Source organism: Pseudomyrmex gracilis, unplaced genomic scaffold (genome assembly GCF_002006095.1).
Source record: "Pseudomyrmex gracilis isolate BER0280 unplaced genomic scaffold, ASM200609v1 scaffold_236, whole genome shotgun sequence".
NCBI lineage: Eukaryota > Metazoa > Arthropoda > Insecta > Hymenoptera > Formicidae > Pseudomyrmex > Pseudomyrmex gracilis.
The window spans coordinates 104,818-115,684 of NW_018020820.1; the positions used below are offsets into that span (position 1 = coordinate 104,818).

Consider the following 10,867-nt stretch of genomic DNA (forward strand, 5'->3'; position numbering starts at 1 on the left):
TATGTTTATAATATGTATATTATAACCATCTCACTTATTTTTATAAATTACTCTTAAAACATGCAGTCACTCTCTCTCTCTCTATATCGAGCGCACATTAATGACTAATTATACATTCGTTAAGTCAATTCGTAGTTAAAAAATATTTTGTGATCATTGCCGAGAGCTAGTCCCGACTTAGGTCCACGTTTGAGATACGATATCGTAGTGTACGATGAGAAGTGAAAGTCTTCTTGCAAGTAACCGTTAATCAGCAAATGTCCCACAATAGCTTCCGCGGTTTCTCTCGCGAACTTCGGCACAGGCACACCGGACACTCGCAACGACGTGGCGCCTTTGTGATACCAGGCGTCGACGAGCTTAAGCGCGGTCAATCGGGTCTCACTTTGCACAGCCTTGGTCATGATATCGTACAGATGTCTGCAGTATCGCGTTATGTCGATCTCCTTTTTAACACTCGGTTTTTTGCAATGATCGCACATTTGCGCGCAATCGCTCTTGTCCCACGTCTCCTCGAAGTGAGTCGCAATCAAACTTCGTCTACACGACGTCTGATCCAAGCAATAAGCCAACATCTTGTACAAATTCTGCAATCCTACTTTATCCTGAAACACCATTGTGCTCAGTTTGAACGTGTCGGCCAATCTGTAGAGCACGATGCACGTTGATTTCTTGCCGTCTCTGCCGGCGCGACCGCTCTCTTGATAAAAGTTCTCCATAGATTTGGAAATGCAATGATGAATGACGAATCGCACGTCCGGCTTGTCGATACCCAGACCGAAGGCGATGGTCGCGATCACCGCCTGATACTTGCCCGTTATCCACTTGGAGTAAACTTGCGATCTGTATTCGGGTTCGAGCATCGCGTGGTAACACCCGACTTTCAAACCCTTGCTTCTCAGATCCGAGGTCAGCTGTTCCGCGTCTTTGATCGTAGTCGTGTAAATTATACCCGACTGATCGTTAAATCGATTTTTCAACAGGTTCTCTATCATCGCGAGACAAGTGTCCTTGTCCGCCGGTTTACGGCGAACCTCGTAATACAAATTCGGTCTGTTGAACGAGGCTCGCAGAACCAGACACCCGCTGATGTCCAGCATCTTCTGCACGTCCACGATAATTTTAGCCGGGGCGGTGGCGGTGAGGCCTAGAATCGGTATTCCCGGGAACATGGACTTCAGCACGCCTAGGAACTTGTAATCCGGTCTGAAATCGTGACCCCACTGGCTGCAACAGTGAACCTCGTCTATGGCGAAACGGTCCAGATTTCCTATCTCGTATGCCTTCTGCAGTTTGCTCATAAAACGATTGGACTTCGCCATGTATTCCGGTGTCACGTAAATCAATTTGAGCGCCGAGTTTTTGGTTACAAGAGCGTTCATAGTCGACTTGACAATTTCCTTGTCGGCCTTCGCGCACAACATGGTGGCTTTTATATCGAGTCTGTGCAACCCGTGCAACTGATCCTCCATTAGAGCCACCAGAGGCGAAACCACTATTGTTATACCCTTGCTGATCACAGCCGGCAGCTGATAACACAGACTCTTACCACCGCCAGTAGGCATGATTAATATAACATCTTCCTTGCACATGATCGCGTTCATGGTTGGCAATTGCAATTCTCTCAACTTGTCTATTTTGAAAACATCTTTCAACGTTTTTCTCAATTTTGCGGACCACTCAAAATTCTCTGTGTTCCAGTTCTTTTTCGACAGAGAAAAGCTCTTCTTCAAAAGAGCGTCGTCACGCAATTTTTCCTTACGTTGGGTCAGGATTTGCTTGCGGTCCTGCAGTTTTAGCAGTTCAGTCTCTATTTGTTGTAACTCGTAATCGATGGCGGCTATCTCGTCGTTTTCTGTGACTGTGGAAGAAAGAAAATTTGAGAAATACGCAAATACTGTGAAAAAATACTGTGTGATTACATTGACATCTTCTTATAACAAAAAGTGTGTTGAAAAAATGAGTGTCAAATCTTATAGAATAAAGTTGTGCGTTATGCATGCGCATTTATTTAAATAAAATGTATAAAATACATTTGTTATTTCATTAATGCAGTAAAACCAACCTTGATACTCATCACTGTCTATAGTAATCCCGTCTGTATTTTTAACAGACATTTTGTCCCTATTATTTTAAATATTAAAATATCACAAGAAATACATTTGGATAAAAGTATACATATACATTAAAAAAAAAAGTACGCCACATGAGAAAGAATCCTTATTTACATAGATAATGATATAAGAATGCTTGCACACTCTCCGGATCTTCGACCACAACAATACACAAACGCACCGAGACGCACCTTGCCGGTGCAATAATCAAACAGCAAATATTGCTATTCTCCGCAACTGCACCATACTGCACTTTCTGGATTGAAAGGTTATATTTCGACGGAAAAAGCGCTAAATAATCTCGTGTCATGTGCAAAAATGAGTTGTATACTTAAGTCAATACAAAACTTGCACATTTATACTGTACATGTTTTCAATAAGATGTAAATAAAATATCGCACAGATGCGCAAAACCACACAAAGCGCGCGACACATGTCTCGCGAAAACGCATGCGTTACACTCGTAAAATAGCTGCTTGTGCGAATAACGTGGTGAGCGTATGTGTGTATATATTTACCGAATACATTGAACGATCAGCTGTGTGCTTGATTTGGTCTTGTCTTCCTTTCGTGTTATCTTGCTAGTGCATTATCAGGCAAGTAACGAAGAAATAATGTAAATCCTGTGCGCACATCAAAGTTGTGATACTTTATTCGCAAGTCCAATTATCATCATGTTTTGTCGAGCTGCGCTTCGTGTATGTCCGACTTGGCTTGAAAACACATTCACGTCTTTATATTTCAGGGGTATCTTTTATATATTTGTTATATTTGTCATTTATATATATATATATACATATATGTGTACACTTTATCACACAGAACAACGTTCAACATGATATTGCACGTCAATAACATTTTCAACGTACAAAGAAACCGCTTTTCCCAGAATACTTTAGATGTGATAACGTATTTGCGATAACATAATATTGTGACGCAACGAGAGCGCAATATAACTTCTTCGCAACATTTTTTTAAATTTATATTATTACTTTTAGTTCTATACTCACACAGCGATAGTTTACACGTATCTTTGACTTTTGATTAAAAAAAAATGTGTTCGCAGAAATGATAGTATTTATATTTAACATTTTTAGCAAGGAGCATTTCTTCTAACGGATTTCGTGGAAGTCACAGCCAGAGCTCGACGGTACTTCAGTCCAACATGAAAGTTCAAATATTGCCAGCACTTGAAGATAATTATATGTATTTGGTATGTGTGTGTTGTTTATTATAATATTTATACAACAATTTCTAAAATCTCTAAAAACAATGTTTAGCATTTTTCAAATATTTTTTTTTTAGATCATTGATGAAGCTACAAAGGAAGCTGCCATCGTAGATCCTGTTAGTCCAGAATATGTGGTTAGGGTTGTTCAAGAAAATGACGTTAAACTAACACACGTTCTAACTACTCATCATCACTGGGATCACGCTGGTGGAAATGCCAAGTTGTTGGCAAGTTTCCCCGATCTTCCCGTCTATGGTGGAGACGATAGAGTGCAAGCCATCTCTCGCAAAATTACGCACAATGATACCTTTAATATCGGCAACTTGTCGGTTAAGTGTCTTGCGACACCTTGTCACACAAAGGGACATATTTGTTATTATGTTACCGGAGGAGAAGACACTCCAGCTGTGTTTACAGGTAAAGTATCAAAAGAGATCAATATGATTCGAAATCATTAGTTGCAATCAACAAAGAAACGTGATTCGCAGGAGACACGCTTTTCGCCGGTGGCTGCGGAAGATTTTTTGAAGGTACCGCACAGCAAATGTACAAGGCGCTTATCGAGGTTCTAGGTTCTTTACCAGAGGACACGGTAAGTTGTAATTCGATATTTATCATTGATTCTTTGCGATTTTTTTGTTGCGAACCACTTGTGCCACTTTACAGAAAGTATATTGCGGACATGAGTACACAGTCAACAATCTCAAGTTTGGTTTACACGTGGAACCCGAGAATGAGGCAATTAAAAACAAATTGAGTTGGGCGGACGGTCAACTCATCAGTAATCTTCCAACTATACCTAGCACCATTAAAGACGAAAAGCTGACAAATCCGTTTATGAGAGTGCACGAGCCATCCGTTATGAAACACGCACAGCAAACTGATCCTATTCAGACAATGTCGTATCTGAGACGCGAAAAAGACAACTTCAATCCTTCGCGCTCGAAATAATCATCTAGCGTTTTATTAATATTCTCCACATTTCTATTTAGCAGTAGAACGAGACGTACAGCGGTTATCACGAACGAACGCGCGTGTAAGTTGCCGATATCGCAGAAAAATTGAACAGCTGAATCTTTTGACAATATTTTGTTCTTTCCACTCAAGCATTTATATTCAATCACTAATATAAGGTTCAATGGGAATAAAAAAAAAAAAAAGGATATAAGATACGTAAAGTGTGTAGACACACACACAATTTTGTATAACAATAAAATAATTAAACTGTAGATATAAAAGATGTGAGGTGACCAGATAATTATTGTAATTTTGTTATACGCAAATACAATAATATTGTTGTGTTAAAATAAATAATTTGAATTTATATTATTTTCAGCGTATTTTGTCTAATGTTTTACGAACTCTTATTTGTAATTGTAGTTTGTACTGGGTATCAAACATTAAAACTAATGAGTATATGTGTGTGTATATATATATATGTGTATATATATATACAAAAAATCTGACGTAGTATCCTAAAACTCCACGCATGTATACACATACAACTGTCGCTATAATATATACAAACATGACGATCAATCATTTATTTTACTATAAAATAAGATATCTAATTTGTAGTGTATTACGTTATATTTAATGACAGTTGACACGGTGTATCTTCTGTCTTTTTATTGTATATTTCCATTTCAGCGACGTACTTTTCTTTAGATCTCTCGTACATATCGTAATAAACCTGAAATAAAAACATTTGAGGTGTGAACTTGAACTACTCGAGATATTCTCACAAGACAATTTAAAAAAAAAAAAACCCAATGTATTTGAGGGCATCGAAGAATTTTACCTTCTTGTCTTCGTCGCTGAGGGACTTCCAGGTGGTGGCAAGTTGCCTGGTGAGCTCTTGCTTGCTAGGTTCCGGCTCTCCGGCCAGGCGCTCCATCACACGGGGCCTTTGCTCTTGACAAAATTGGAAGAAAGGATTGGCCGGTCTCTTTGGCGCGTTCGGATCCGCTTTCGCGCCTTTTCTCTTCGTTCCTTTCTTGGGTTTCTCCTCTTTGGCATTCTGAGAAGCGCCCTTCGCTCCCTTCTCTGATTTCGGTGTCGCTTGAAACACACTATTCTCCTCAAGCACACCCATCGGCGCCTCCCGCCAACAATCGCCATGCTGATCCAACCGATCAATCAAAAATCTATGACAATTCAACATCAGACGGTGATAAAAAAAAATTTCATTTTTAGAACAGTGACGACAAACCTATGTGAGAGACTAACTTTTTTTCTTTCCGCGTACGTCGTAGGAGCTTTCTGACTTTCTGGATTCTATACACCAATCTCTCATTTTCCTACATTCAAAGAAAACAACCATGTCAATCATTTCTGTTGAATATACAATAACACGTCGGTATCTGATTGCGTGTGTGCGGCTTTTTGCAAGATTTTGAGACACTTAACCTGCTGCAAGATTTCGCATCTCTCTAACAGCAATTGATACTTTCTCTTGTAAATATCGAACTCCTCCACCTCGTACTCGGACTCGTCGGACATCGCGAGAGAGTCTTTTTTTTTCGAAAGAAGCGACACACAAGTCGTCTAACTAACTAGTTAAGCCGCGTACGACTATTTGCAATCTTTTTTTACGTCGCTTCGGACTGTTTTGCACAAATATTTACAACAGGAGGGCACACGGTAAACTTCCATGTTGTATTTTGTATCAAAGCGCCCTCTTACACGCAGAACTGAAAATCGAAAATCAGCGCATCTGTGACCGCTCATTTTAAAAATTGTGACGACCACAATCTTTGTAAGTGAATATTATATCGTCAATGTCAATTGATATTGACGAGCGATACCGATACAGTATTAATTGATAAGATTTTGCGCAACTTTTCGTGAAACTTGTAAGTTTATCGTCGACGACGAGATTTTACATGTCTTTTTTTTTTAAAAAAGAAAAAAGATATTTGACTTTAATTACAACTTTAGGTTATTTTTTTTTTTATAGATACTTCGCAATTAAAACACATTTCCAAATTGATCGCGTTTGATTGAATGAACAGTAACTCGTTTTAAGTTTTACAGCTCCCGTATTTCGTTTTAGTTTTCACGATATACGTGTTTGTTCATATCGTTTTACTGAATGAACCCTTGTTTACACTCTCGTTGGCGCCGTTCCAAGACTTTTCGAGCGGACTATGATTGACATTCATATATATTCTTGGCACGTTCCGAAGAAATCACACAGCCTCCGCGGCGTAAACCCCACCGTTGGCGAAGACGCGAGCAAGAGATGAGGGTGTCGCGAGAGAAAAAAGCTTTCGGAGTTTTTATCGCGACGACGTAAGAAACTGGAGTACGAGGAGAAGAGAGTCGCGAAGGTGGTTCGTGCGAAAATTTAGATTATCCTCAAGGTGATTTCGAGTATACGAAAATAAAAACAAAGCACGCGCGCGCGCGCGCGCGCGCGAAGAGCGAGGGGGGTGACGGTGAGAGGGTGGCGCAGCGTGAGGAGCAGCGGCGCGGTGTGTGTGCGCGCGCAATCAGTCGGTCAAAACTCACCCTCGGCTCGGTCGCGTTGCTCGCGATACCGACACAGTCCCGAGAGAAGAGAGTTGCTAGTTTCCTGGTGCGCGTCGTTCGCGCTTCTTTGCTTCATCTTCTCTTTCGTCTTTCCGATCGCGTTCTTTCGCGTGAAACGCACCGTTGTTTCGATCGCTCCTCTCATTTTTGTTGTATTTCCCATCCTATCGTCGTCGTCTTCACGCTCCCGTCTCGTCCACGCTCGCTCGCTCGCAAAAAGCTTCGTCTACTTCTTCATCGGCCGCGATCGTCGACAACAAAATAGTATTTCCCGCGCGTACGATGCAGCTCGTCGCGGTTTTTTAGCATTGGTCCGGGACGTGGAACGAGCATCGGTAAGTAATTTTTTTTTGGATGTCGCGAGAGAACGTGTGTGTGCTCGTAGAGAGAGAATGTAATAATTTTTCTCCCTCCCCCGAGAGTGTCCTCCCGATTCCGAAGTATCGTGGGACACTAAAAGTTAGGCGGCGGGATGCGGACGTGTTCGTCGAGAATGATGCACGATGTGCCGCAACACACCGCGAGCCAAGCGTACCACGAACGTGTTATACACGGAGAACCTGTCCGCGCTGCGGATCAATAACAGCCGTTGCGGTTATGGTAACGCGCGACCAGCTGATCGACCGATATTAAATGTTATTTACATGCGAGAATCTTCGACGAGCATTCCCCGGACTGCGTCCGCTTTCCTCGAACGCGTCTGGTGTTTGCGGTAGCACGAGTTGTTGTTCGTAGACGGCGTTGACTCGAAACAGGATAGACACAAGTGTATAAAATATATATTCAAATGAAAATTACATGGCAAATAACAATCACGCGCCGACGTGATAATTGCGCGCGTTATTAATCAAGCGTAAATTGCTAGCATTGTTCTTGTAATATTCGAAAATTTATAAACGCGAGAGTCAAACACTGTTTGTTTTTTATTTTACAGTAGTCTCGATTGTGCTTTTCGATTTTTTCGATCAAATCGTCGAATTTATTCGAGAATTGATTAATTATATTTTTGCTGACTTCTCGCCGATCGGCAACTTTCATCGCCGCAAACTCACACGCCGATCGTCCACCTTGTTGCGATCTCGCGCGTAGATGTGTGCGTAGATGTGTGTGTGTTTGTATTTTTACCGCCCGCCGTTCTATGTGTTTACTCGCGATTGAATTAATGAGCACGTCGAACGGAATGAAGTCTTTTATCACAACCGGGCAATTGACATTTATATAATCACGTGCAGAAATGTGAGCGGCGACAGAATTGCCGAGACAATTAATTTATGCATTTATGTCGCACGATGAAGAAAATTGATTAAAACTAGATATTTTTCTCATTAATTTTCTGAATAATTAATTATCGCATCTATCTGATATGTATGCGGAACACGCGCCGCGCTTCATTCCACCAGGTTTTCCACGTGCGCGCGTTTTTTTTTCTTGAATATTTTTCCAAGTAAAATCCTTCGTCGCAGTATTACAATTGTGTTTAGATTTCAAACTCGATAGTTTCTCGAAGATTGCGCGTTCGCAAGAAAGCGCGTAGTGTACGCGCCCTACATTTTCCATTTCCGGGGCGTTATTTCTGCAAAGATACATACGCGCGTCCGTCTATATATAGCTTTACGCATTGCGTTAAGAATTAATCCTAATTCTGAACCCGTTCGTCACTCTAAATGCGAATGCGTGGATTTGCCGTGCGAGTTTTTACTTTGTGTGTGACTTCGAGATGTCAGAAAAATTTTACAAATAATTCTCTGGAATCTTTAAAATGTCTTCTAACATGTTATTTGTTTAACACAAAAACAATTTTATATGATTCACGTATACAATTTTAATTTATACAATTTTATACGAGTTTTTTTATACATTTTAAATGATTTATTTTTAATAATTTTTTTAAAGAGAGTTTCGAAAGGTGCTGAACAAACAAGACCAACAGGTTCAACATTTAAGATTAAATCGCATGTTGCAAAATTGTTTTCTCGTCTCGACAAACGTAACATTCTCTCGCATCGGAAACACAACACAATACTATTTCGATGATATTGGATCGCACGCGCGTTGCGCGTATCTCGTGACCGTTGCGATGTGAGCACAGACCGCAAAAGGAATGTTATGGCGATATAAAACGCGCGTTTAAGCGGCGCAATCAAGATAATTTTAGGAATAATGCACGCGTGAGAAGATTCGTCGCACGCATTAGTCACCGAACGCACGTATGTGTGTGTATACACGCGTGCAACATCTTTGTTCTTTTTTTATGATCTAAGTACACGTTATCTTCTTTTTTTTGTGGGATGCTGGGATCGAGTCTTTAGCTCTCAGAGAAAAACAATTCCGTGATTTATCGACGGGAAACAACACACGCACACCTGCGATCCGGCTCGCTCGTGCGCGTACAAGTGAATTTACTTGTTTATCGAATAGCGTTTATCTGTAAAATTGTGTTAGGGAAAAAAAAGAAAAAAAAAAAAAAGAAATTACTAGTTGGAAAATATGACGGTCGCGATTTATTGATAGAAAATTACGCGAATCCGATCCTGGTGTTGAGTAAAAATTAATTAGATGGCTTGCGATCGCGGCGGTGATTCCCCCGAGAAGAGGAAAATGAGCCTCTCTCTCTCTCTTCCTCTCGCACACATCGGTCCTAATTGTTTTGTTTATCCGTCTTGCCTTGCAAAATGTTGCTTTTCGTGGAAATGCGCGTTTCTTTGGAAATTTACCAGCACCTTGCGCGCGAAACATTTTTCGCGATCACACGATTTCCCCCCGAGCTTCGGGACGAGGATATTGTTTATTAGCGACCGCTAATATATTCGGCTCGTCTTTTTTTTCTTTTTTTTTTTTTTAATTCTCTTTCTAATTACATAGGATTTTCCTGAATCGATACGTGACGAAGCGCTGACATATCGATAAGCGTCGTCTCTTTTGCCGGTTATTACATATCGGCGAGTGACGCGGTTTTATCACATCGCGTACAAGTTATTTAACAATTACGTAACATCAGCCCGGGGTGTCACTATTAAACATCGTTAAAAAAAAGATACCAATTAAGTCAAATTCCACACAAACAACAGAAGACAGCTCGCCAACGGACATGCACACACACTGTCTATGATCGCGTGTTACACGTTACACGTTCTACTTAAATAATGTGTGAAAAGATAAGATATAGAGTTATTAAACTTATCTCCGCACTATTCTCGTATTAACTTTTTTATTTCTGAGCTTCCTCATAGAGAATTTTTTTTTTTTTTTTTTTTGCGCTACTTTTGCTTTTTTCCAATGCAACTATTTTCTCATTTCGCGTGTTATCGTGTAAAAGTTTATATCTGTGTTATCGCGCGCGTCCAATAACCAGCGGCGAGAAGAAAATAACCGAAAGACGATTTTGCGTTCAAATGTGCGTCGTCGATCGCGCGGCGAAATTAATCTACACAATATGTTCTTACACAACAGGATGAGGACGTGAGTTCTCTCGCGAGAGTTCTGACGGTTAACAGGTTCCGGAAAGAACTTCACTTTTACAAATAAAAGGGCGCGGGCACTCGTATAGAGTGGCATACGAGTGCCGTATAAAACGCGAGAATAAGCGATGCACACACCAAGCGAGAGAGGAAAACTGTCTCTCTTATCTGTATTACAATTCTGCAACTCGTGATAAGAAGCGATTGCATGTATGTATGAAAGCCTATGCAGTTTATAAGTCACGTTGTCGGACTGGAGAGAGCTTTCTGGGGAAATTGAACATCTCTGTTTTCTGTGTGTGTGCGTTTCTTGACTTGTGCGAGAGATTTCTCATTGCATTTTCGCAATGTACGTGCAACGAATGCGAATAACAATTGCACAGTCAATTTGTGCAACACAATATTTTTAAAAGAGATTTATATATCAGAGAATTCTTTTTGTAAATTAAATAATAATTACCTCTTGTTATATTATAATATATAATATATATATATATAATGTACATAATATATATTTTACATATTATTAT

The 10,867-nt window shown here is 40.3% G+C and overlaps 4 protein-coding genes across 9 annotated transcripts in view; 2 read left to right on the forward strand and 2 right to left on the reverse strand.

Annotated features, from left to right (window-relative positions):
- Positions 1-21: 21 nt before the first annotated feature.
- LOC109859084 (ATP-dependent DNA helicase Q1-like) lies at positions 22-2,722 on the reverse strand. 2 transcript variants are annotated; one of them, XM_020436969.1, is made up of 3 exons: positions 2,229-2,305; positions 2,066-2,124; positions 22-1,861 (listed from the first exon to the last, which is right to left on the reverse strand). In XM_020436969.1, coding segments are annotated over exons 1-3 (1,803 nt in total). In that variant the 5' UTR covers positions 2,231-2,305; the 3' UTR covers positions 22-119. The 2 variants fall into 2 exon arrangements, 1 of the variants encoding a protein (XP_020292558.1); XR_002250669.1 differs by lacking the exons at positions 2,066-2,124; positions 2,229-2,305 and adding an exon at positions 2,633-2,722 and having other exon boundaries at positions 1,799-1,861.
- Positions 2,521-4,510, forward strand: LOC109859085 (hydroxyacylglutathione hydrolase, mitochondrial). 4 transcript variants are annotated; one of them, XM_020436973.1, is made up of 5 exons: positions 2,521-2,606; positions 3,212-3,327; positions 3,420-3,762; positions 3,834-3,937; positions 4,012-4,510. In XM_020436973.1, exons 2-5 carry the CDS (start codon positions 3,280-3,282, stop codon positions 4,294-4,296), a joined length of 780 nt encoding a protein of 259 aa, XP_020292562.1. In that variant the 5' UTR covers positions 2,521-2,606; positions 3,212-3,279; the 3' UTR covers positions 4,297-4,510. The 4 variants fall into 4 exon arrangements, with proteins under 4 accessions (XP_020292562.1, XP_020292561.1, XP_020292559.1 ...); XM_020436972.1 differs by lacking the exon at positions 2,521-2,606 and adding an exon at positions 2,613-2,710; XM_020436970.1 differs by lacking the exon at positions 2,521-2,606 and adding an exon at positions 2,614-2,861.
- Positions 4,511-4,578: 68 nt separating this feature from the next.
- Positions 4,579-10,477, reverse strand: LOC109859086 (high mobility group B protein 6). 2 transcript variants are annotated; one of them, XM_020436975.1, is made up of 5 exons: positions 10,323-10,477; positions 5,755-6,038; positions 5,575-5,645; positions 5,147-5,492; positions 4,579-5,038 (listed from the first exon to the last, which is right to left on the reverse strand). In XM_020436975.1, exons 2-5 carry the CDS (start codon positions 5,845-5,847, stop codon positions 4,928-4,930), a joined length of 621 nt encoding a protein of 206 aa, XP_020292564.1. In that variant the 5' UTR covers positions 5,848-6,038; positions 10,323-10,477; the 3' UTR covers positions 4,579-4,927. The 2 variants fall into 2 exon arrangements, with proteins under 2 accessions (XP_020292564.1, XP_020292565.1); XM_020436976.1 differs by lacking the exon at positions 10,323-10,477 and adding an exon at positions 6,456-6,663.
- LOC109859082 overlaps positions 6,860-10,867 on the forward strand; it is a 15,836-nt gene continuing 11,828 nt past the window's right edge. Inside the window, exon 1 of the mRNA XM_020436965.1 lies at positions 6,860-7,214. The gene's annotated coding sequence lies outside the window, so the exon portion shown is untranslated. The remainder of the gene's footprint in view (positions 7,215-10,867) is intronic.

What these genes read in the sequence shown, in the direction of transcription:
- LOC109859084 (XM_020436969.1), bottom strand. An exon ending in AGACAGTGATGAGTATCAAG is followed by an intron (nt 1,862 to 2,065) that starts GTTGGTTTTACT and finishes TTTCTTCCACAG; the next exon opens with TCACAGAAAACGACGAGATA.
- LOC109859085 (XM_020436970.1), top strand. Translation starts at nt 2,789, where the DNA reads ATGTTTTGTCGAGCTGCGCTTCGTGTATGTCCGACTTGGCTTGAAAAC. An exon ending in CACTCCAGCTGTGTTTACAG is followed by an intron (nt 3,763 to 3,833) that starts GTAAAGTATCAA and finishes CGTGATTCGCAG; the next exon opens with GAGACACGCTTTTCGCCGGT. An exon ending in GTTCTTTACCAGAGGACACG is followed by an intron (nt 3,938 to 4,011) that starts GTAAGTTGTAAT and finishes GCCACTTTACAG; the next exon opens with AAAGTATATTGCGGACATGA.
- LOC109859086 (XM_020436975.1), bottom strand. Translation starts at nt 5,847, where the DNA reads ATGTCCGACGAGTCCGAGTACGAGGTGGAGGAGTTCGATATTTACAAG. An exon ending in GATGCGAAATCTTGCAGCAG is followed by an intron (nt 5,646 to 5,754) that starts GTTAAGTGTCTC and finishes CTTTGAATGTAG; the next exon opens with GAAAATGAGAGATTGGTGTA. An exon ending in CGTACGCGGAAAGAAAAAAA is followed by an intron (nt 5,493 to 5,574) that starts GTTAGTCTCTCA and finishes GAATTGTCATAG; the next exon opens with ATTTTTGATTGATCGGTTGG.